The sequence below is a fragment of the Mizuhopecten yessoensis genome, unplaced genomic scaffold, assembly GCF_002113885.1.
Source record: "Mizuhopecten yessoensis strain PY_sf001 unplaced genomic scaffold, ASM211388v2 scaffold13, whole genome shotgun sequence".
In the NCBI taxonomy this organism is placed as follows: domain Eukaryota; kingdom Metazoa; phylum Mollusca; class Bivalvia; order Pectinida; family Pectinidae; genus Mizuhopecten; species Mizuhopecten yessoensis.
Window position 1 is genome coordinate 50,318 of NW_018403334.1, and position 27,583 is coordinate 77,900.

A 27,583-nucleotide genomic window follows, 5' to 3' on the forward strand; every position below is an offset into this window, starting at 1 on the left:
CATAGTATGTGTTCTAGCTGGTACATTTGCAGTACTCTTTTGAAATGTATTTGAAATTAATATGTGCATCTTATTTCAAATGCTAGCCTATGAAGATGATAAAGCTGAACATATGCTATAAAGTTGTTGTTTTCTTTGTGAAGAATTTATGCAATGGAAATAGAGGGAAAATAATGTAACTCTCCTAATCTTGTGTGTGTGTGTGAGTATGTATGTTTATATTTTGTTTATCTTATTCAATATTGAAACATACAACAATGTATCATATTGAATTAGAGTGCTTTTTATATTATTTGTTCATGGGAACACAGATTCAAAATAGTTCCATTTTTCATAAGAAGAGACCTTTTCACTGCAGTGAATATGTAAAACACTTTATTTAAAAGTTTTTCAAAATTATTGAGAGACTTGTAAATTTATGGGTAGCAGTAATCCACTTGCTTATCCACAATTTAGTTTCGGCAAGTAAACATCCTTATAAATATTGTTCTGTAACAATATACACTGACTGATGCAAAATTGAAACTTGAACAAAATTCACACGTATTAAAAAGCATGCCAACCCTGGTCGATGTGCACACTTTACAAGATAACTTGCTTGAATATATATTGATCAATATACAAACTTAGACGATAAGTTCAAAGTTGAGTGAAATCCATGCCTAATTAATTAGCATACTGTACTCTGATTGGTCAATGGTTTTATGCCAAGTAACTTTGTTAGATAAGGCAAGGGTTGATATCTTATTCAACAACAAAGGCAAAGTTCAAAGATGTTCACAATCTGTGCATAATCTATTCAATGGTTTAAAATAATCAGGTATTGGTCAAAGGGGTAAATGCCAGTTTCAGTTTTTAATGTTCTATGAAATACATTGTATGGACAAAGGGAAGCAATTCCAAATTCCTATGCAAATTAATTATCCAAAGGTTTAAAATGATATATTCTAGAGGAAACTTGGTACCACTCTTCTGACAAACCTATAAAGATATACTGTACACACAAGAAGAATAACTTCACAGTGGTACACTTTTACATAAAACTTTGATTCATAACAAATTAACAGTAAATCCTTCTGTACAATATGATGGGAACTTCGTCTTTATTTTGTTCTCCATTCCAAAAATAATATATTTATCTTTTGCCTTAGCTTTCAGTACTGTCAGTACTTTGATTCTTCTTATATACATGTACCATGTATATCAAATATCAACAGGATGCAATATATTGCTGATGATACGTATCAAGCTTGAGTAATAATATACATGAACTTTGTTTTGGTATGAAAGATATTTGATTGAAGCAAATGAGTATGTATACACAGATGTCTATACAAGTCTATACTGAATTGAAAAAAGACTGATTTAAAAAAAAAATGTTGCTTTAGATTGTTTCATTGAAATCCTATGAAACTGACATTGACATGTGACCTTTCATATCATCTAAGCGTCTATATCATGTACATTTGTCGGTACAAAGATAAATGACCGACAGAGATCGGACTTTCACACGTATTAAGGATGTTAAATACCTAAATCAGTCTTTTCTTATGTTTTCCAGCACTCTGCCGTGCCAGGTGAAAATCCACGCTGAGAACCATTCCGAAATCGATAAATGATTTAACAAATGCCTGTGCCGTGGGACGGTTTACAAAATAAATAATTCAATAATTAAGTCACAATCAACGGACACACGTATTTACTTATGTACCTGAATAGGTGAAGTAACCGTCCGGGACAAATTATTATTCGTTTAAAATCCTGGTAGCGAATAAGGTGGATTCAAATTGACCTCTGCAGATGTAGACCAGTCCGAGTGCTAGTGTTGGGTCAAATGTATAGCTCTAGCTTGAAGCTATTTTAACTTGACATTAGTATAGCATGACCAAGTGGAAATACCATTGTACAAAGGGGAATTGGGATGTAACGCATGCCACAGTTTCGCTACAATTTGCCCACCGGTGATAGGTAAATAGATTTCTACGATTAGTGATGTGATACATTTTATACAATTACTCGAAACAACGCACTATCTATACCGGTTCACGAGCGGTCGTGTTGACAGTATTTCTACAGATTTGCTGTTGAGAGATAGATATATCGAACCGCCCGTGCCAGCACTCAGTATTATAAAAGCAGACGACAACAATGCCCAGTGCTACGAGCAGACGACACATGGCATGTGCATAACGGTCTAGCGATGAAACTTAGAACCCGCCGCTTTGTAGTAGGAACTCTGCTGGTTCATACCGGGATCTTCTGTTTAATGATGCAACATGTGTTAGATTATGACGACATTCGCGAATCGAAATCAGCTCTTGGACGATATCAGTTTAACAGAGACCGGACTTTAGATTATAAAACCCCAGAGAAGCAGACGACACCATTTGTGAAGAAAATGATTCCGATATTTCAATTAGTTAATACTTCTGCTAATATTAACAACAACAGAAGTGCGATTAACAACAACAGAAGTGGGAAGCAATCTGTGGTTGCGGATGCTCCAAATCAAAACAACTGTGAGCGAAGACCTCCGCAATCTATGGTCCAGCGAAATATCATTTCTGGCGATTTTCAAAACATTAGTCATACTCCTAGAGGCTATATTATATCGGCTTTCTGTGATAACACTGACAATATAACAGGAACTGTGCATGTTATTTCTATGAAAGAAACTAGTTTTGGAAAATCAGCTTCCTGTGTTTTCTGGAGTTCCGATCCAAAAGATGTACAGGCGATTTCAACATCACGTGCGGTATCCTTGCGGATCAACGAACACCATGGGAAAAGGTAAACATTTTTTAAAATTATTTTAAACTTCCTTATTTAGTCACATTAACTCAAACTTTCAAATTCAATTAGGCTGAGATGATAGTGATATGTTTAAAAAACGTGTTTATTTGACCTTCAATTTGAATACTTATATAGATATAAGTGATTGGAGTTGTATTAATCTGAAGTGTTGTTAAACCAAAGTGTATCGCGATCTGTGTTTCAAATGTCAAGATGTTCTTATGCAGTTTATCAAGGTTTCGTCATATAGTGTTATAAAAACCACTTTATATTTTCCACCAAACAGACCCGATTTGTGTACTTTTGTGTATCGTGCTCTGAACTATGTTCATATCAAAATATCTAATACATGCAATATAGAATTTGCCTTTTTGGAAACAATGTCAATTTTCTAAACTGAAAAATAATCAATACACCTGTTTACATGACAATCTATATTGATACATTACTGTAAAACTGGAGCCCGTTCATCTACTCCGAGCAGGTCTAATCCGAACGCAAAATATTGCTCTCATTGCAATCGGTCTCACGAACACATTGCCATGTCACAAAAGCTCAAATGAAAATAAAATACAGTGTACCAGGTTCTTACACTTAATGTTATAATGTAGGAGATTTTGCCTTCGTGTTTGTCCAAATGCAACTGGCTGCGGTTGAATAACAAGCTCGACATGCACAGGGAAGCTTTATTGATGTTAAATATTTAACACAATAAATAGGTGCCGAGTCAAATCAATGGTTCCGGAGTCATAATTGGTACATTGTATATGATTAAGCATCGAAGCTAACAGCCTTTTAGCAGGTTTTATGACCTACTATAAAACACCAGTGTGAGAACAGGTATACTACCCTGCATGCACAGGAATTGAGAACCCGGGTGAACCGAAAAGTGATGATAATAGACCACAGGGACATGCGAATCAAGTACATGTGTATATATACCATCACTGATGGCGGTATGTTAACGTCTAACATGTACCAATGTATGCCTTTGCCACTATATAAGTGTTTACGTCATCATTGTTACATTCATGACACCATATATGCCACTGACCTTGTCTGCAATCCTGTTCCGTGTTATAGGACCATAACACGGACCAGAATAATCTTAATGCTTAAATATATGGTGTTAACACTTAAAGTGAGGGAACCTCGGCGGTGTCGCTTTCAAATACGATTGTACATTCTTATGTAAGTGGATGGAATTATTTACAAAACTTTATTTTAAAATATAGCATGTCTTTTAAAATTTTAAATATCCATTTTTATATGAATAAGAAAACGGAAAGCGAATTAGAAAAACTAAAGAAGTTGCATGTCAATCAAATAAGGCCAAGTGAATGAAACCAATAAACCAGAAAAGGAACAACTGAACAGTAGTTACAGGGGTGCTGTTGACGACCGTGTAAGGGACGTTGTATACAAACTGTTGATCTCCTATGGAAATGAATTAAAGGAACTTCTATACAATTAATTAGAAACCCCATCTTATGATAGGTACACATGTATTAATAAGAATTTCTTATCTTACGAGAGCTAATTAAGAAATCTGATTACAAGTAAGCGAATTAAAAAACATGTATCTGATCTAACGAAATTAAGTTAGTTAATCAAAACTAATGACAGCTAATTAAAATATCAGATATTACGAAATTTAATTGAGATACACGTATCTGATCTAACGTTTAGTGAAGATAGCCAATCTAACGAGATCTAATAACTAATAAGATTCCAGTTCTCACACAAGCTAAGAAGATACACGTATCTGATCTAACGAAGTTCATTTAAGATATACCTGATTTAGTGTTGCTACATTTTGTAGTTAAAGATTAAGAGCGTAACTTTTGGATCTGGAAGATGGAACATCTCCGCGCGATTACTTATTCTTTCTTGTTAGGCGTACCCAGTTCGAGCAGTACGTACAATTGTATATTGACATTTCTGTGTGATTTTGAAATAGTTCTGTTTGGTAAGGTTTTAAGTACATCTTTCAGAGAACATGTGTCGACTTTGACGTCGTGCCATACCTGTTCAGGTGGTCTAATATTCAAACCTAACAAACACGCGTTCACAGCACCAGTACATAACAAGGTCAGTTCACTTAGCTTTGGCTTAAAATAATCCCGTATAATCTCAAACAGCTTACGACAAAACATATAAAGTGGTATGATCGGAAAACCTACATAATTACCTTGATATTGTTACAATGTATTTGTAATTAGATCATTTCGTGTGCAAACATGTGTATACACGTACACGTTTACATATGGGCTCCGGTGCTGTGTCAATTTAAATGGAATACCGCACGAGTGTGTCAACAAATAAGAACAGTTACGCAAATATATGAAAGATCTCGTAACATACGAAATCTGGCTTATTTAGCAGTATTTAATTCAATAGGGGGGAAATAATGCGTTCGCACGTGATAAGTTGTATTTCAAAGAAATTACACTATATTGCTAAGATAACTTTGATTTTAAAAGACACATACCCCTACAGTTGTACATTAGCGAATCCAGGGGAATGGGAATTCTTTGGAGTCAAATATAAACACATGCATCTGCGCGTGACCTATGATAACTTTGTGACGTCATCACAGATACATCCTACTGTGGTTGTGCTGGGCAACGTAATTATAAATTGCAAATTTGAGCTATGGCGGAAGACTGCCCGTATTTTCCTAAGTCGACATTTTTGAAAACGGAAAAAAAATATTGATGAGTAAATACTTTTTAGTAGCGAAAATGTATGGAATAGATATAAAACCAACTGAATATGAATTTTTGAACTGTTGAGATATCCGGTATTGTTTATATAATACTGCAAATATAGCCATATTCACTATAACTTAAAAAAATACTTTCAATACTTTCCCATCCAACGACCAACTTTTGAAAAAACTTTTTGATTCCGTGATGTTATATGCAAAAACAAATCGTGTTATAGAAAAGTGGTCCGCCTTTGGGATAGTGCTCAAATTAATGAAAAACAGTGTGATCAAGTTTCTCAAAAGTGCGACAGATGTTCCATGTTCGTCTATGTCCGATGTTGCCTAATGTGTAACGCAGTTAGCTTGTGACAAGAAGAAGAGAACGGTGTAGGTTCGAATCCACGTTCAGATACATCAATTCTTAATATGATCCTATGATCATTTTCCTTAATTAAATGATAAATATTTTTCAAACTAATGGAACATTTTATTGATATTTTAATAAAATACCATGTCGTACAGCTACGCTTTGTAGTTAAAACATCATTTTAAATGATACTTATGACTTGTTTTACTCTCCGATTAGCACTAGTGTTTTTATTTATTATTTAAACATTAAAAATGATGCCGAAATACGAAATGTATGGGATTGCGTCAGAACAATAAAAAAGAACTGTTATTATCGCAAAGATATTACCGAACATGCGGGAAAATTCATCGTCGAGGACAGTCTCATTTGTTTTAAATGCAGGAAGACTGCAGCACGGCAAGGAACGCAATACACGTGTCAGACATGCTATTCGATGTCATTTTACCATTCCAAGGTGCAGAAAGAACAAAAACAATATGTGTGCTTTTTACGAAAACAGATAACGGCATTACGTAGGCAACGGTAATGAAAACTAAATCCTTTCAAACTTGTTGGTAATGAATGTACGATCTTGTGTTTTATACAGCATTAGGCGAAATAAACAGGTTGTTGAGTCTTTATCGTGAAACGCATGTATTTAATAGCCACGGCCTTAAATTCGTCTGTTAACAATAATCTATTCTTAGACACGGGATTCCGATAGAGCTATCTGTATACAAATACCTGAGGGCGCGTTATAACACTGCACGGTTGGAAATAGGCATAGCAACCCGCCATAGCTCTTTAAATTCTCACGATTATAATTTGAATAATAACAAAACAAACAATAAACATTGATTTAGTTGTAAAACTGAAAAATCTTTGTCGCTGGTTATTGTCGGGGACTAAGGAAAAGGCCACGGCTACTGTTGTCGCTCATCGCTTGATTGAATTTTACTACTATAAATGTTTGCTCTCTTTCTCAATTTAACACAACAGCTTGGTGGGGTTCAATCAATTTAAGCACATTGTGTAGTTATACATGGTTTCAAACATGAAGCAGGTTTCAAATTAAAACTCTCTGTTAATATTGGCCGTATAAAACTCATCGATGCAAAATATACATTACAATTGAACATTGATAGTCAAAGCAATGACAAATATTCTAGGCAGTCAATACGAAAATGCATTATATTTTAATTGAATCGAATACACTGTGAAAGAGATCGATACGGCATTGTACTTTTGCATGTACTTAGGCCCAAAAAAATATGTATGTTTCAGATTTCCCGACCGACCCTTGTTTTTACCCCCTCCCCCTAGCAATTTTATATCAAACAAATGAGCTGAAGCATCCCATTGAAACGTCTTTATGACACCTCTGTATTTCATGGGCATGTATCAAAATCAATCAAATTTTAGATCCCATATTATTATTTAAAACACAAAAATATAATGAAAAAAATAACATTATTGATCTGAATACTATGTTTGGAGATTTTTGTAATTTGTAATACAACAGAATAAACGTCAAAGAACCCCCTTTTTACTAACATATCGAAGTCTCTGTTTAAGGATGTAGATTTTGAAGAAAAACAAACTTTTATGAATAGTTTTCATTTTCTATGTAAATTATGAAAATTAAGTTCCATTATGTATACTTTCAATTTTACTAAACCATGTTTAGGAATGTGTCAGTGTGTTATGCATGTTGGTTATCAGATAATCTAAATTACGTAATGATGATATTGTGTTCAAACTCCATAACATACACATTCTAAATGATACGTTCAATTCCATTGCACACCAGCCCTTCTCCATATGCAATAAAATTAGGAGTGCTGTCCATAAAGAGGTATCTTATACATTTTCACACGAGTCTATTCTGTCGTTTCCTTTCTTCAGGTTCTCATACCTGCGATCAATAGGTAAAAAATTAAAACGTCAGCTACAAAATAAAATTCTGAAGTTATATATCAATTAAGATGGTCTTTTTTGTACAATGTAAATATTGGTTTTTCAATTTGATCTTAAAGGTAGTTTCTTGGTTTAGTGTAATGATCACTTTGCTGAACGTGAGTACAATGCCTATGTTTGTGAAACTATCTGCAATGTAGAGTCCTACTGGCCAATAACTAATAGCTAAAATGTTAGGAAGTATGTGAAAAGAAAAGTCATATAAAACAGGTGCGCGTGTTCAGGCCCCATGGGCCTCTTCTTCAGAAATCTGACATATTTCAATGGAAATGAAAGCATGCTGTGTTAATCCTCCACATAATTCTGATAACCAGACATAATTTCCTTTAGTTCGATTCCATCCATTCTCGTCCGTAACCCGCCTACTCAAACGTTATAAAAGGATACAAGAACATCAATACAGGTACACCACAGTGTTCAATACGTGAAATAACAGCATTGTCATCGGTCGAATGCTCTTTGAATCTACGACATCATTTTCCCCTTTCTCAACGTAATTCTGAACCGACTCCTTGTCGTTGATGTAAATTATTTATCAAAGCAATTCATTAGCATGCTACACTGGTAATTGTAGGGTAGGGATATTCTGTATTTTTATTGCATATTACAGGCTGGTATTTCCGCTACTGGTCCCGACACACATTGAACGACATTTTGTAATATTCATGCCGGTATGAACGCAAGTTGGTTACTAGAATATTTCATGAAGCCCGCTAGGGATACTTTTGAAGAAAATACCGTTCAAAAGATATATTCATAATATCAATTTAAAGTTATTAGTTATCTAATATTTGTCATATTAGCGTGTTTATATCGTCAATGTAAACGATAGTCCTAGAACAGCTGAACGTTTCTATTATGTTTGCTTTTCACGATTGTCTAACGTTATGAGAGATGGGAGGTAAAGCGTCATAATGACATCACACTGATCACAATATATTTTAGTATTATATCGTCTGCTTGATAACCAAATATTCGATAGTGAAGCGGACGTTAAACCACTCAAACAAATAAGGAAATACGCATCGGTGGACCGAGGCTGGGAATAACCGGAATAATGACGTTAGCCCCATCAATCAGTCAATCAAAATGTGTAGAACAATAAAACAACAACAAAAACAACAGGAAGTGTTAACATCGGGAAATGAGATTTTTTCCATCACTTTCATACTATATTTTTCAGTGCAGAACATCGCTGTGCTATCGACCATGGGTATCCGAACATGGTCGGCATGTATTATTCACGAGAATGTCACAAATTATGATAAAATAGATGTGGCGTTCCTCGATTTTAAATTTAAATATCATGCACGCCTTTTGAGCGACTGTGTTTCGCTTTGATGATTTACTGGTCGTATGGCACAGTCAGTATTAACCATGATGGCGGCTGTGTCACGCAGTTTTAAAACATGATAGCGGCCATGTTACGTAGCTATTAGCATGACGTAGACAAGATACGTATGTCCGTCGTTCACGTGTTACACATGGCTATCGGGTGGCACTGTGGATAGCCCGCTCGCCTTTAACCAAGGCGGCCGGGGATCGATTTCCCGATCAGATGCGAAAAGGTATACATGTATGAGGTCCTCTGTCCCACAGGGACCTGATAATTTGTTACAACCATATTTGGACCTAAACTGCGATGTTCAGAGTAATTTTACATGTTTTAGGGGTTTATATCGACTCTTGGTTTTATGATCATTGGGGGTGTCATTTTTACCGAAAGTCGATCTAACCCCATAAAACATGTAAAATTGCTCTGAACACCTGAGTTTAGGCTCCAAATATACATGTAGCTGTAACAAATTATCAGGTCCCTGTGGGACGGAGGACCACATGGTGTTTCTCAAGGTACTCCAGTTTCCTTTCACATTAAGAAACCCTGCGCGCTATCATCAGGGGCAGCTAGGGTTATTCCACATAATATAAATAGATATAGCTTGTTTCATAATTGTTGTAAATAAATATATACATACAATGTATGTTCTTTTCAAAGCTGTAGACAAGATGGCGGCTGTGCGTGCCTGTCAGCACATTTATATTTTTACACTCAATAGGAATTGTAAAACACACATTAATCATTTAAACGTGCATTGCATCGAAAGAAGCGCGTCATGTATTTCAATCTTATATACATGGCAATCTATAAGAACGATACACAATATACCCGTTCGGAATCCTTCAGGCAGAACACGCCGATGTGTTCCGAGTGACTTCAGATCATGAAATGTCTAACATGTGATAGATTGAACAACCTGAGATGTAAAATGTCACAGGGTTCGTGTTCACTGGGTACTTTGCATTTGATTGATCGCTTGCAGTTGATAACTCGTGAATGATGTGGTTGATTTGACGAAATCAGGCTGATACTGTCTTAATCAACAGTTTAGTTGAAACATATTTTATTGCCAAAATAGTGACAACAGGATTGGGCACAAGTTATTACAACATTATTTGCGCCCTTTCCTCAAATATATACTTCAGATTTACAAACATGGCACAACTGGGTATCAAATAATATGTATAATAGTAGCATTACAACAACAGAAACAAAAAGAGAAAGAAAAACATTAGACAGTCTCACAAATTGAGTATAGAAATATAAAACGCCCTACGAATTAAAACCTACTGCTGGTCTTTATGAATTTTTGCACGTTACGAAGAATATCATTATTTTGTTGAGAAGACATATCCGGAATACCAGATAACAATATATCTAAGGAGATTTCATTAACAAAATCTAGATTTCGAAACAATTCAAACCTCTGGTGTGTATAAACTGGACAATTCAAGAAAGAAATGATAGGCGTTTTCACATGGAGATCCACAGACACAGGCGGGACTATCTACGATGTTGAATCTAAATAAATCATAATTTCGGGAACTGCAGTTGTACCTTAATTTTGTGTGAATGATATTTAGTTTTCGTTCACCATAACCAAAATAACTGGGCGATTTGGTGCCCAATTCTCGAGAGATGGCTTTTTTTAATCTTCCTAAAGTGACCGATCATCTTTTAGCAGTATTGTTCCAAGAGCGAAGCGTAGAAGGTAAGCAGGATGTATTTGTACTAGAAAGTCTGAAATTTGGTATTATAAAGTCATTACTGTTTCTTAAAGGATATCTGACATTTTGGTTTACTGTATTGGGTAGAATTTTGTTTAAGAATTCAGGGGTGATACCATTTTTCATTTTGTACAATAACTGCAGTTTCCTTCTTTTTCTCCTGTCTGAGAGTCTTTCTTACCCCGATTCAAAATAGAGAGCATAATTATTAGCATAGGAAGCATATCAACAGTCACACGCTTCTGACAGCAAGACGCTCTATTGTCAGTCCTGTTTTTAAAGACCAACTCTGTGTAACAGAAAACCTGTCTCGTGAGTCTTGGGATTGATCACTGCGTGATTCAAGACGTAGCTTGCACAGACAACAATAGTCTGGTTGAGTGCGACCATTGGATGATAAAGCCAAATGTTTTTATTTGTTTCACGTCCATTGTCGGTGTTATAAATATATCATACTCTTAAACTACGACAGTAAAAGCCACGGTATCTTTCTTTAATGATTCAGTAATAATTTAAAGCCATTTCTGAGATAACGATGTTTGCGGAGTCGCTGGAGTATATTGATATAAGAAGAATCCGCAACATAAGTGTGGTTTAAGATCCATGAGGGATATCCAGGAGACATCAGAGGTCATATAAATGGCGGAATTGGGAATGGACACTGACAATTAAACGTTTGTTACACCACGGAATTAGATATCTTAAACCGTGGTTACACTATATGGACAGCATAAAAAACGCCGACGCATGCGCACTAATTTATACTCGATAAACAATGGCATGAAGTCTTTTCATATGTACTCTGCTAGTGAGAATTACACGTAACAATGAAATCAAATCTTGTAAGAGATAAAACACAATATTATTTTTCCGCCCATTATATCATAAAATTCGTTTTACTCAAGAAAACACTCTCGGTTATCATTTCTTGCCCTTATAAATATACGAGCATTGTTTACTCATTCTGTAGATATCACTTGCTGCAAGTCTCCATATTTCGATGTTGATATACGTATATAATTTCACGTAGAAGATAATATATATATATATCAATAAAAATGAATAGACTTTTGTTGAGGTGAATATGTGGTTATGGACTGAAAAGGATAAATTAACGGAGACGAAGCCACTAATCACAGTTCCAATTGATTATGATCCGAGCACTGAGGGTGTAGGAATAAGTTGTGTCGTCTGATACTGTATTTGGAATGATTAGAAGGCAGCTTGTTGATGCGTTCCGCCACGTACAATAGACACAGAGTTCTTGTACAGTTACTTACTGTTTAATTTTAAAAAATCTGTCGTTTCCACACTTATTTTTAACTTTATTTACTCTTCATAAACCTCTCTGTAATGGAGCAGTTGGCAGTTCGGCTGTCAATCGATCGAGAGGTTTAATGTTAGAATCGACGCAAAACATCAAGAGAACAACACATTTCTCGACGATTGTTTCAGTCTACCTAGATGTAAAAATGGATTTTAGCGTAGAGATGCTTTACGAAAAAAAGACGTCCTTCAACAATTGACAAATAATGTTTCAGTTGCTTGACGCGATAGAGCTGGGTTAAGAAGCTGTAACTCTACTGGCCAATAAGTTCGGAGTGATGTTGTATATATACAAATGTACTTTACAACAAAGCAATGCGTGAACTTCTTGACGACGTTTTATGTTTGTATCCATACTCTACAGAAAAAAATCTAAAACGTTTTCTTGGAATGAAAAGACCGTACGTGCGCGAGCACTATGTCCAAAACACCTACACAAGGAAAAGTAATGAAATCGGCACCGTCCTTCGGCAGGATAGTTACTCCTGGATATGTACGTGTTTGCAGATACCCGTCACAGACCGTCTTTAAACACCACTCTCCTAGATGAAAGGGAAGTAAAATAGCACGAACCATATTGATTAAACGAAGCTTCGTTGAGCCGGATCTCGGAACATTTCTGTTCTCGGCATAAGGTGTCAATGATATGCGTGCTCTCGGATTGTCTCGGCTCTCACCATCCGGTGAACGACCTGTCGTGCCAGTGAAATCAGGAAAATGCAGATCATCAATATTGGCAGACGAGTATTTTATGACATTTCGCTGATGGTAAATGAATCGATTATTCAGACAGATATCACCAACGTGCTAAACGCACAACCTTTTGATATATACGGCCGAACAAACCAATAAAATGTTTTAATGTACGGAAGCTCAACTGTGGACAAGCACTAATTGCAATTTGTAAGTTGATTAGTCTGCAACTGTTAAACCTCCTAATAGTATGGAATCACGAAACGGTCAGAGAAATTTCTTCTTGTTTCAATATATGATTTATGTGGTCGGGTGGTGCAGTGGATAGCGCACTTGCCTTTCACCAACGTGGCCGGGGTTCGATTCCCCGATCGGACGCGAAAAGGTATGAATTCACCTGCTTGACCACGTGGGGTTTTTCCGGGTACTCCGGTTTCCTCCCACACTAAGACCCCCGCACGCTAACATCTGGGCCAAGAAGAGTGATTAATATAAGTTGAAATAACTTGTTTCATAATTGTTGTAAAATAAATGAAGTTTGTATTGTATGGTTTGGTTTTGGTTATATACGATTTAACGTCCTATTTAACGTCCTATTTAACGACCTATCGTTAAGGACGTGTCAATACAAGTACATCTAATAGGCTAGAGTCAGTTCATGATTACTTATAATCTATCTTTTTAAGTCGCTCCTTCTACCTATGAGTCGGAAATAAAGAAACTGAAACTGTAGTGGTCGTAACCATAGGGACCTGAGAATATTTAAGACATAGTATTTTTCCGTATGTACAGTAAATATTTTTATTAAGACATTTACGGTGTTTTGAATTCAACACTCGGCAACTTTTCATGGTATTTTGCCAATCGTTGCTCTTAACTAATAATACACCCCACTCTGAAAATAAGTGTTTACTGAACCTTTATTTTCATGCCCCTGTGATAATTACCGAATCTGAATTCGATATCCACCGAGGCATCTTGAACGTACATCTCACGCAGTACATCCAGTAGACTATACTTGAAAAAGAACACCAAGCATGAAGAAACAGTATGCAAAATGAAACAAAATAGTCTAGACAACTTGCAAAACGACATGAAAAACGTTTTCATCGCAAAATTTCGATAGTATTGTTTAAAATATCCGTGAAATCGGCGCATTTATTTCAATCAAAATACAAGTTTTGTTTTTTGTATATTTAAATAGTAAAACCTAAAATGTTGGACATATTCAGATTTTCTTGTCCGTATTTTCATCTCCGTCTCCGTTTTTCGGGTGTTTATTAGAACCCAATGCCTATTTCCTTCTTACGTACCCGTCATGTCGCCGATGTTGACAAATCCAGAATTATGAAGTTGTTGGACAGTTGATGGTAGGTAAGTTTGTCACTTCTTTGAAAACTGGAAAACATACTTTAGTAATCGCTCAAGAAATTATACGATTCAAGCTTAATGGCAGCAGTTCCTTATTGTTCCGAGGATGAATCTAGAGACAGAGAAATATAGGAGGGACCATTTGAGCAAATGTTGTCTCTTTTCAATCATCCATGCCTAATTGTTTATATCTGGTAGGATATATGCTACTTAAATTTGATGTAAATAACAGGGATAATCCTGGAGGGGGCCATGGGGCCATTGACTCTTCAAACTGAAATTGACCCCTCCATGTTCCAATATTCTTTTGATTTTACATAGAATGAACTCTCTTAACTTTGATATTGACTAAAAATTGCTGAAATGGCACACTGTTCACAAAATTCCAGACTTTCCCCTAAAACAAGTCGCATCTTAATACAAAATAGGCAAAAATATTGGACACAAGTGTTCCCATAGCATTCCTTCTTCTCCATTACAACGTATTTATGATACTATTATTAATTAATAATAAATGCCACATGTCATCACACAATGGTTACACGAGTTACAATAACAATTCTAAATTTTCTTGAATTTTATTATTTCCAAATAATGTTCTGTCAGTATGGATTTTGATTTTGTCCAATAAACGTGAACAGATATTGTTATGTTTAATTCACATCTCGCCAGATAGCACTGTAAAAACATTCCAGCGTTGATACCATTTCGTATATTAGGAAAGTGTTTATTAATAAAGATAGTGATTCCTTCTAAAATTAGAATTCATAAAAGTTACTTTTAAAATTAAATTATGTTGCTTAAGTACCCAAACAACTTTTATATTCAAATCTGCGACTCAAAATAAGTTAGAGTAGGAAAGCAAAACTACTTTTCGTGTTGTGAAAATTAGTGCAGTGTTATAACGCGACCAACTTACTGAATTTTATCGCTCAGGTTAAAAAATAACACCACCAATATAATTCTCTCGAAACAATAACATGTCGGTTTCGGTTAAATAGCAATATAAATTCTATCTCGTTAGACAATAGTGTGACCGAATATCATTACATTGACCACGGACTTAGATAACCTCTAATCTAATTCCGTGCATTGACCAAACAAATTGATTTATTGGAATTTTAAAAATTACAACATAAATTTTGATAACCATTATTCGGAAAATGTATATGAATTATAATATCATGGATGTACATGTATGTATAACATTTTTTAATGAGTTTAATCTTTTCTTATATTTTTTTTTAATTTTTGACGTATACTGGTACGTCATTGTTTGAAATAATTGTCTCAAAATGTAAAATTTCTGGTTTGGGATCTCCACAACGTCATGCGTGGTAAAAAAGAAAGACAAAAAACGATAATAAATGGTTGGTATATTATAAGGGAACTGGTTGAATATTTTGAAAATCATTATATTTTTTTATTTCAATTTATTTATTTTTCAAATGATTTCCAATATATTATTTTGACATTACGTTGTTTTATGATCATTTCAGTTGCTTAAAACCACCTATTTCACGACTTAGTCAATTATACTAAAGGTTCTACTTTGAGAAATATATCAATTTAATCATTTAACAAGATTAATATTTTCTGAAATATTCTTAAACTTTCAGAAACCCAATAAAACGTTTAAGAGTGCTGTTGGGGAAGTAAAAAATCTTTGGTGGGTTCGGAACCTTATAATGCATTGTATTTTTTTTCTTTTTCTTGTTCTTTTACATTGCCATACTTCAAATGTAAGTTAACTGAAGTTTGATACCGTAAACTACATATATGTACTGGTCAATTAAAACCACCTATGGGTACGATGGACATGAGGATAGAATTATTGGTCAATCAAATGATATAGAGATACGAAATTAGAGAAGAATAGCTCGTCAGTTAAAAACAGATATAGTAAAGCCAGTTAAATTATAACATACAAAATTACAATGGTTACCAAGCTCGAATGCCTCCGTTGTTTTAACTGAATGAATTCACGATATAATCAGTGTTGGTTTAAATATATATATGCTATTCTAAGTCGTCGGGATATCGTCTGAAATATCAAAGAAGTGTGGCGAGCTGTATACATAGTTGAGTTGGAGTCCGGTGTATATGAACGCGCACGTGTAACACATTCTGTCCGTGTTGAGTATTCGAGGTTGAGGATATATAACACAGATGTAATATCGTAGCGGTGCTACATGTACTTACAGATAACCTTCCGGCTGTTTGTCTGGACGTTGATATTTGATATAGATAGCTACAAGGAAATTGAATTCAGTTACGAATAAGTGTTTGTTATCCGGCTTTAAAATTTGAGAGTATATATATTGTTAAATTGAATTTGTTATAAATGTATTAAAGGACTGTGATGGCGATGATTCAGACTAAACGAAGCAGTACCTCAGTGACTCTGATCGAGCAGTCGGAATATTGAAACATTTGATATATTTATTACACAAGTAATAGAAATTGACACCAGCTCTGACTGTCGTATTTTAACAGATCAACGGATATTATATGGGATTCCCGACAACACGCCACAAGAAATGATGGAAATTAAGGAAGGAAAACAAACCTGAAAACGTGTTTCGAATTAAATTTGTCGCCTACCTATTGTCGACGAGAACAGGAAGTGACGTCAGTATGATATTCAAAGCCCACAGATCTGGAGTTTGTATTCTATGGATGACTTTTGGTGTGTATGGTTTTTGTCAATTGGTTTTAATGACGGTGCAGTTTCGTTACGAAAACATCGGAGACGAAATGTCTTCAGACAGTTCTACAGAATTTCAGAGCAGCCAGCCGAACACTACAGATATCGCGAAACTCAAAACAACCCCGTACAAGATTTCTTCTGAGAAGACAAATAATTTGCTTAAAAAGTATCATGGCTTCATGCGTGTTGACAATGTTACTGTCGAGGCTCAAACGTTTGCGTTCTCGGCTTATTTTTACACCGAAGGCAAGGGAAATGTGGTTAGAGTTATCGTCCTTTCGATGCGACAAAATAGCCTCGATCCGACAACTTGTCAGCTTTACGGCTCCGGAAATAAGAATTTGCCGTTTTCTCTTAGTATCCTAAAAGGAAATATAAATTATGAAGAAGTCAGACGTCAGGATATTAGGGAACATCATAACAAAAGGTAAGTAGACTAGGCCTGATAGTCCTGAGACAGTTCACAGGGACATGGTAATTAATTACGTCTATATTTGGACTTAAACTAAGGTGTTCTGATTTATTTTTAACACTTTAGGGGTTCAGATCAACTTTCGGTAACAATGCCACCCCAATGATGATATTTTCATTTTAACCGAAAGTTGACATAAACCCCTAAAGCGTTTGAAATTACTTTGAACACCTTAGTTTAGGTCCAAATGTAGCTATAACAACTTCTCATGTCCCTGTGTCATGAACCAGTTCACAGGGACATGGTAATTAATTACAGAGGAACGTGCATGTTTTTAATTGTCCTAATGAGTATGGCAAAGCATTGCACGTCTTTGTGGTTTAGACAATATAAGGTTAAAATCCAACCCCAAATGATGGCATTTGCAGAGTGGCTTGTAGAATTTTGCTATCATCGGCTGTGATAATTTTACTGATGTGCAAACCGTACACCCTGCAACTAATTTTCAGGTCCCTGTGAATCCGTTAATTGTGTATCCGAAAAACCTACTCAACAAACTGAAACACACAGATATTTACCCCCTGAAACTTTAATACAAAACCTCGGCTCTTAAATACTATAGAGTCACGTAAATCGTTTACCATAAAAGCTGCATATCTACCATTTTCCCAAGGCTTTACGGAAATTCAGGTTTATTTATGGTCACGTTGCTGCAGACAAACAGCAGCTATCACATTTTGTGAATGTTTAATACAATTTAGCCTATATAGAAATACTGCCGAGAATGAACAGCATTTGCTTGAAAAGAAATGCCATTTGATTTATTATCATATACCATATGTTATAAATACTAGCATGTTTAAGGCTGTATGGTACATTTATCAAATTATCTTACGAATAATGCTAGTGACTTGAGTTATCTCCCTTATGGTAAACAGCCTTAGTGTAAGAATTTCCTTTCCTTTCGCTGTCAAAGTGCGGTAGCTTTTTATACAAATCAGATATTCTATATCCGTTCATAATAGAAATATCTCACAGAAATTCACAGACATTCCCCTTTCAAATCCATTAGTGAGCTTTATTCAAAATAAAATTGTTTGATTATCGTTATCGGATACAATTTATTTGAAATAGTTAGTTTTGCAATTTGCGTTAGGCAGGTCGGCCGAATGTATTTTTATGACTATTGTTGTCCGTTCTGTTTCATCCGACTTTCTATGGACACTTATTACGGTGTAGATAAGATTCACACTGAACCCGATTCTGGGAAAATATTAGTACAAGTACAACGGAAATGGCTCAAGTGGCAGTGTTATTCTTTGCCCAAACATCCGGCATGCCATCGAGTGTGGTACTTGAAACGATATCATGTCAGAGTTTTATCACAGGGACCTGACAAATTATTATAACACTAGACTCGTTCAACCAGACTCTTGTTGTCTTGGCAAGCTACAAAGTGATAAAGCGTCTCGTTGAACGAGACTATTATAATACCTGTATGAATAAAGCATACAATTTTGAATCACAGGAGCTAGACGTATCACTGTGTATTTATCAAAAGGCGGGCTATGAGAAAATTGTTCGAACGACAAACTCAGAAAACACTCGATGTTGACTCCTAAACCATGCGCTTTTATTATTATATTATGATAATACATATTTGCTCTTGTCATAATATTATGTGCAAATTAAACGTCAATATATACATGATAGCTGATCGTAAGGTTATGAAGACTGATCATAATATAATATAAAAGCACTTATAACATTGATATTACTGGTATTTATTGAATATTTTTAGCTATGATTGCTGCTGCTAACTGTATGTACCTGGACCAAGTTGTGGCATTCATAGATCATATTTTGCATAATTTATAGCAAACACTTTCACAAGTGACAATGCATTAGTATGTGCGCCGATACTGTATACCTGTTAAATATTGACGCTTCGTACTCGGCTGTCGCTATATCAGATCACTGTGGTATTGATCGGTTTGTTGTAAAAAGTCGAGGGTCATGGAATTTATGGATGGAGGGGGTCCAAGGTCGAAACCACGGTGCAAGTGTGGGAGTGTGGTTGTAGGGGTGGGGGTGCTTGGGTGAGGGAGTTTGTAGGGAGAAACTGTATGAACATATTTGTATTCTCCACAAAGGGAGTCTTTGGGGAGGGGTTGTACTGGCCCTAAGGAACCTCTCCCCACCCTGTCTTCATGGATCCGCCACTGATAAATCCCTTTAAACCATTACTATTATGTTTATATTACATTTACATTACATGCATGTGTGTTTATGTTTGATTTTCCGACACAATATTGTGATCACTAACGGGTCGATAGCTAGCGCTATTATAAAACCAGGAAGGTATTGTCTGGTTTATCAAAGACTACCCGTACCTGTGTGAACGGTATCTGTTCGAACGGCCTACACATCGGTACTGAACTTATGACGTGTCATAATTCGTATTCATACACACGTACACATATGTACTTTGCATGTCTATAGGGTTAAATACCCACTATGGGGAAATCTGTAGATTACACAGAACAAAAGACCAGAGGAATTCCGGATGCGAATCAGACATGGCAAATATTAGCTTTAAACCTGTACGTCGTATGTTGATACTACTGCGATTGTGGCGGCCATTACTATACGGAGCCATGGACAGAAAGAGGTTGTTTAAGTGGGCGTTGACAGTGCTGTGTGTATACCTGGTTGGAAATGTCTTCCTCCGTTTTGTGCATCATGTTCAACTAATAACGTATAATTTGTACGAATGTGAAAACATGGCGGGAGATATTACGTCACTTTCACAACAACGGTGGTTTCGAATTGACTCAAAAATGAGGAGTGACATTTGGTACTTCTCTGCATTCTACATCGGTCCTGATGTTGATTTTCCAGCGAGTAGTACACTGATATGGATAATAGGTGCCAAGGGGAGCCGAACGGCTAACGTGAACATGTATTGTCAGTTTTGGTTCAGTCCAACTGATTCAACAGTGCTAACGGCTCGAGTGAAAACGAAACTGTTCAAAGAGCACCACGCTTTAAGGTAAAAGATGGCGCCGTTAGTGGCAACAAATCGTATATTATGCTCACACAAAATATTAATTTGCAATTTTGCTAAGAACATTTAAAATAGTCTGGTAGATGAAAAACCAAAACAGATAACGATGGTGACACTTAAGTAGCTGACCATATAAACCATAGCAAAAGTTTATAAGCATCCTGTTTTATGTTTCCGTTGAAGACATGAGCAATCGGTTTAGTCACCTAAGGAGATAAAAAGGGGTGGATATTTTAAAACAGCGGGACTGCTGTCGCTGTAGGCAGAGAGTAGATGATAACAAAAATGATGCTTCGGTCGTGAGGCGGAGGTGCAGTCCTGGGTTGTGACGTTCGATAGCAACCCATGTATTTCGCTGTCTGAAAATATACATTATGTAAAACTACCGGCCGATTTTTGAGGCTTGCTGTGGTCAGGATATCGGGGTATCTACGTTTTAAGAAAGACTGAATAGTTTATGTATGCGACCAGTGCATTTGAGTGAAGTACTGATAACGTGAAATGAATCCAACTTGTTAGAGATTATTAGGCCTACTTACTGCATCTTCTAAACTCAAAGGTTATTCTCCCAAATATCTTCTCTGCATAATAGAGTACATCGAAACCCAAAGGTTATTCTCCCAAATATCTTCTCTGCATAATAGAGTACATCGAAACCCAAAGGTTATTCTCCCAAATATCTCTCTGCATTATAGAGTACGTTATGTGGAGGACGGGCACCATTGTCTTTCGGAGTTGTAGGGTTCAGATAGCAGACATCATTTACTTTCTCCTTCCTCTGCTTCTCGTTATAAGAGACGACACACAAATATTTACATAACTCTGTCCGTTTTCCCTGGCGTGTTTACATTTTGAGTCGAATTCATTTAAATTTTAATGTTCATTCATTGATTGTAAAATGAATATGATGACAATTTACACGAAACAACAAAATTAATACTTAATATTTACATTGACTGTGTTGACGTATGCCAGTGACTGTGTTGACGTATATAACGGACTGGGGGTCGTGTGTATGCCAGTGACAGTGTCGACGTATATAACGGACTGGGGGCTGTGTGTATGCCATTGACTGTGTTGACGTTTATAACGGACTGGGGGTCGTGTGTATGCCAGTGACAGTGTCGACGTATATAACGGACTGGGGGCCGTGTGTATGCCAGTAACTGTGTTGACATATATAACGGACTGGGTGCCGTGTGTATGCCAGTGACAGTGTCGACGTATATAACGGACTGGGGGCCGTGTGTATGCCAGTGACTGTGTTGACGTATATAACGGACTGGGGGTCGTGTGTATGCCAGTGACTGTGTTGACGTATATAACGGACTGGGGGCTGTGTGTATGCCAGTGACTGTGTTGACGTATATAACGGACTGGGGGTCGTGTGTATGCCAGTGACTGTGTTGACGTATATAACGGACTGGGGGCTGTGTGTATGCCAGTGACTGTGTTGACGTATATAACGGACTGGGGGTCGTGTGTATGCCAGTGACAGTGTCGACGTATATAACGGACTGGGGGCCGTGTGTATGCCAGTGACTGTGTTGACGTATATAACGGACTGGGGGCCGTGTGTATGCCAGTGACTGTGTTGACGTATATAACGGACTGGGGGCCGTGTGTATGCCAGTGACTGTGTTGACGTATATAACGGACTGGGGGCCGTGTGTATGCCAGTGACTGTGTTGACGTATATAACGGACTGGGGGCCGTGTGTATGCCAGTGACTGTGTTGACGTATATAACGGACTGGGGGCCGTGTGTATGCCAGTGACTGTGTTGACGTATATAACGGACTGGGGCCCGTGTGTATGCCAGTGACTGTGTTGACGTATATAACGGACTGGGGGCCGTGTGTATGCCAGTGACTGTGTTGACGTATATAACGGACTGGGGGCCGTGTGTATGCCAGTGACTGTGTTGACGTATATAACGGACTGGGGGCCGTGTGTATGCCAGTGACTGTGTTGACGTATATAACGGACTGGGGGCCGTGTGTATGCCAGTGACTGTGTTGACGTATATAACGGACTGGGGGCCGTGTGTATGCCAGTGACTGTGTTGACGTATATAACGGACTGGGGGCCGTGTGTATGCCAGTGACTGTGTTGACGTATATAACGGACTGGGGGCCGTGTGTATGCCAGTGACTGTGTTGACGTATATAACGGACTGGGGGCCGTGTGTATGCCAGTGACTGTGTTGACGTATATAACGGACTGGGGGCCGTGTGTATGCCAGTGACTGTGTTGACGTATATAACGGACTGGGGGCCGTGTGTATGCCAGTGACTGTGTTGACGTATATAACGGACTGGGGGCCGTGTGTATGCCAGTGACTGTGTTGACGTATATAACGGACTGGGGGCCGTGTGTATGCCAGTGACTGTGTTGACGTATATAACGGACTGGGGGCCGTGTGTATGCCAGTGACTGTGTTGACGTATATAACGGACTGGGGGCCGTGTGTATGCCAGTGACTGTGTTGACGTATATAACGGACTGGGGGCCGTGTGTATGCCAGTGACTGTGTTGACGTATATAACGGACTGGGGGCCGTGTGTATGCCAGTGACTGTGTTGACGTATATAACGGACTGGGGGCCGTGTGTATGCCAGTGACTGTGTTGACGTATATAACGGACTGGGGGCCGTGTGTATGCCAGTGACTGTGTTGACGTATATAACGGACTGGGGGCCGTGTGTATGCCAGTGACTGTGTTGACGTATATAACGGACTGGGGGCCGTGTGTATGCCAGTGACTGTGTTGACGTATATAACGGACTGGGGGCCGTGTGTATGCCAGTGACTGTGTTGACGTATATAACGGACTGGGGGCCGTGTGTATGCCAGTGACTGTGTTGACGTATATAACGGACTGGGGGCCGTGTGTATGCCAGTGACTGTGTTGACGTATATAACGGACTGGGGCCGTGTGTATGCCAGTGACTGTGTTGACGTATGCCAGTGACTGTGTTGACGTATATAACGGACTTGGGACCGTGTGTATGCCAGTGACTGTGTTGACGTATATAACGGACTGGGGCCGTGTGTATGCCAGTAACTGTGTTGACATATATAACGGACTTGGGGCCGTGTGTATGCCAGTGACTGTGTTGACATATATAACGGACTGGGGGCCGTGTGTATGCCAGTGACTGTGTTAACGTATGCCAGTGACTGTGTTGACATATATAACGGACTGGGGCCGTGTGTATGCCAGTGACTGTGTTGACATATATAACGGACTGGGGGCGTGTGTAATCCAGTGACTGTGTTGACGTATATAAAGGACTGGGGGCCGTGTGTATGCCAGTGACTGTGTTGACATATATAACGGACTTAGGGCCGTGTGTATGCCAGTGACTGTGTTGACGTTTATAACGGACTTGGGGCCGTGTGTATGCCAGTGACTGTGTTGACGTATGCCAGTGACTGTGTTGACGTATATAACGGACTGGGGGCCGTTTGTAATACGACCTCCTGTGCATACAATACGTTTAAGTTGATGTATTCTATTATATATAAATACATACCGGACCAATTATATAGCGCCCATTATATAATGTGTTCGTTCGAGTCTCCATTTAAAAATACATGTAATGGCTTATTATTTTTGTTTCAATTCTATTTACTCATTTATCTGTGCATGGTACTATGATAGTTATATGTACAACATAGTATAAAAGTGGACTATACTGATCACATGCCGACCTTTCTCAGTTCAAACTTTTGTGAACTGTTTTTTGAATAGACAATCTGAAATGCAATATCTGGACATTTAAAACAACCATGATCGAACAGGTTGTATAGAGCCTCTTTATCCCTTTTTGGAAGCTAACAAAGCTTTTTGCAACTGGAATGATTTCATTAGCGATGCGTACTATCCTAAATGTTAGACCGGGAAGTAAAAGCACGGTCAGCTTGATGAATCGGAATGTTGGTTGTACAACTGTCTCAACGTGATGATTTTTTTTGCAACCATTTCAGTTTTGAATTTCGATAATTATCTTCTCTCAAAGCAAACATTTTTTTTTTCTTTCTATGTATTGACAGTATCTTTTGTGTTTGCCATTCGATACTATGGTTATAGATCGATTGATACCTGAACGGTCTACTAGCTTTGTACCTGCGCGCGTAATGTAAATGCATCGATATCCGTCGCTAATGATTTCCAGCTAACAAGCTTAAAGGTGGCCCGGTGCGTGCATAGGCGTTTATTAATAATGGACTTATGATGTGGTCAATGCGGGGTTCTATATACAAGGTAGAAGGTTAGTATCCTTCAATCAGATGCAAAGAACGTAGACCAAAATAAGAATCAGTATTTTATACTATACTCGACATTTTTTACTCTAAATCATAACAATGATAATAACAAACAGCATTTATAATAGCGCCCTATATAAGTTGTAAAATCACTCTAAAGCGCTTTACAACACATGGATAATAGTTATAATGGATAAATAACAACAGCATTCAATAGGGATCGGGAAAAGAATAACCTTCTTTCTACCACAATATTCTGTGTAAACATGCATACTATTGAATAAATATGAGTTATACACCACACGTGGTATATGACCTTCCGTAGTTTTGATTGGTCGAGAAGATGAACCTTGACCGGACGATTTTTTTCACGCGCTTTTTGCCGCTTTTTTGCTTTTTGTTAACGTCGTCTGCTGTCAACATCCGGTAAATGTTGGTGACTTTTGTGATGTTATGCGATGGGGAAAGGGGGTTATTAAGGCAATACGAAAAGAAGATGATGCTTAAAGATTTGATCGCTAGTTTCAGGCAAAATTGCTACAGACGCTCGATATCGTTTCGACGCCATACCGTCGCGTGTCCAGTGACGTAATATATATGTCTCTGTGAAACCCAAACAAGAGCTGTAATAGTGTCGGGAAATATTTCGTTCTCCCCATGTCCAGTTATTAATATTTGAAGGGCCTGTCTATGGCGGAACTCTCACTATAAACGGCAACCATAGAACCTCACGAAGAAACGTCCCAGGCCTATGGTTTTGGACATTGACAGCGATTAGTTCGTCTACATCACTTGGCGGGAAGCAGACTTCGTACGATATGCATACGCGCATATAGTCCGTGGTTAATTTATATTAATTAATGCAATATTGCATACTCTCAATATTTAAAGTCGTTCATCTATTTTATTTTTTCACGAAGTTGTTGCCAAAACATTAATTTTGAAAATTATTAAATTTGTAAAAAAAAAAGGCAATTTTGAATATTAATGAGTGACTTTTTACATATGGGTCATATCACTACGCCAGTCTTGTTAACAAAATATGTGTATAGGAAATACTCGAGCTGTACCCGACTGAGATTGTGGTAGAAAAAGATCACAAGACTCGCGGTTGTTGAGTATGGTATTTATTTCAATCTCGTTAGTTAATTTTCAAAAATTACAGAAAGCCACGAGCTTTACTAACTCGAGTGAAATAAATACCATATTCAACAACCACTCGTTGTGTAACCTCTATGTAACCCACTGCATGTATCGTGTATCGTAGGGGGTGACTAATGTGGGAACCCCCTGCAGAATTGGGGATTTGCTTTCGTGTCCTCTATTTGGGGACACAAACGCGTCCAAAATAAATCTGCTGTGCCCATTGCAATATTTTGGATATTTATCTTTCTTTCTACTTTCTGCCTTTTGTTTCCTTGCGCCTTGCTTGGCAACACCTCACTTTTGGCTTGAATGTTTAGCGTTCTCCCAGGTGAGCAAGGCAACGAGTTCTGTCCCCAGGCCCTGACATACCAAAGTCCTTAAAAAAGTGGTTGTTATTCCCTGTTTAACGTTCAGCATTAATTAAGGGGATATACCTCTCCGTGTTTTTCATCCCTTTTTGCCGCTGCCGGTTCGTTCAACTACCACTGTCATTACTGGTTCGCCTTTCGCGGTCAGAACAGCTATGATGTCGTATGGGCGAGGTATAGCTCTCGTTCCGATTGACAATGTAAACATGTGATATATTCTTATAAATCAATAACAGCTACAGTGTAAAGAAATAATTGCATGCGCAGGTACGTTAATTAAGCCTATAATACTTGAAGTGTAAATATGGCCCGGTTGTATGATAATAGAAATTTTAAAATTGATTCGTGGTTTTCATGGCTGTCTAAACTCTCGATATCCGCCTACATAGACAATAACTTTCTATAACGAGAACACTGTGCTAGTTTGTTTACACATTGATATAGTTCCCAGGAATATCGAATGTTTGTAGCAATTATTTCTTTTCAAATTTAAAATATATTCGGAGACAGTCAACCCGCTAATGTAAATACGACCTCTGCCGCCTGTAAACGTTTGTTGATCAATGCATCAGGCGGTATGTTTGTTCTAGTATCGCTGAGCGAGTAGGTGTATGTTGTTGTTTTTTCAAATTTTATTCAAACTTTGGGCCATTGGCCCATCAGTATACAAAACATTTTTTTTAAACAAATCATGGACAATGTACAGAGGATGAAAACAATCATATTCCAATATAATACCCTTAATTTGTTTGTCTCATATATGAATTTTCCTAGTATACACAATTCTTTAATATTATTGACACTCAATAACTGGACGACTTTAAACACAGATGTTTTTTTCCAATAATAGCTTTTGATAAAACGAGATCTGAGATTTTGGAATTTAGAACAGACCAATAAAAAATGAAATTCGTCCTCTAATTCAGAGGGGGAGTTACCCTGTTTACAATATCTACGTTCTCTAGGTATATTATTATACCTTCCAACTTCTATAGCTAAAGAATGGGTAGATGTACGTATTCGAGTTAAACAAATGCGAAATTTCTTTGGTTTATATTTTGTGAGGTAAAATTGAAATGTTTCTCCAAAATCTATTATATGTTTATACAATAAACATTTTGGAGAGTTTTCCACTGTGGCCCTTAGGAATTGTATGCCTTGATCAAAAATTCTTTGTTTTATCAATGGTTATAACAAATTTTGCTGAGAGATACATGGATTTAACCAAACATCACTAAGACCTAGATTGTTTAATTCATCTCTTACTGCTATAGCCCAGTTGAAATCATTTCTACTACAACACTGTAATAAAAACCTATAGGAA

The 27,583-nt window shown here is 37.3% G+C and overlaps 1 protein-coding gene across 4 annotated transcripts in view; it reads left to right on the forward strand.

Moving 5' to 3' along the window:
* The first annotated feature begins 1,580 nt into the window (after positions 1-1,580).
* The window catches only part of LOC110462613 (beta-1,4-galactosyltransferase galt-1-like), a 39,258-nt gene continuing 13,255 nt past the window's right edge, over positions 1,581-27,583 (forward strand). Inside the window, exons 1-2 of one of the 4 annotated variants that reach the window (XM_021490840.1) lie at positions 14,229-14,284; positions 16,641-17,422. In XM_021490840.1, coding sequence (XP_021346515.1) covers positions 16,923-17,422 — 500 coding nt within the window. In that variant the 5' untranslated portion in view covers positions 14,229-14,284; positions 16,641-16,922. Of the gene's footprint in view, positions 2,791-14,228; positions 14,285-16,426; positions 17,423-19,831; positions 20,460-27,583 lie in introns of those variants that run through there. The other 3 variants (XM_021520677.1, XM_021490053.1, XM_021486955.1) reach the window with 3 other exon arrangements.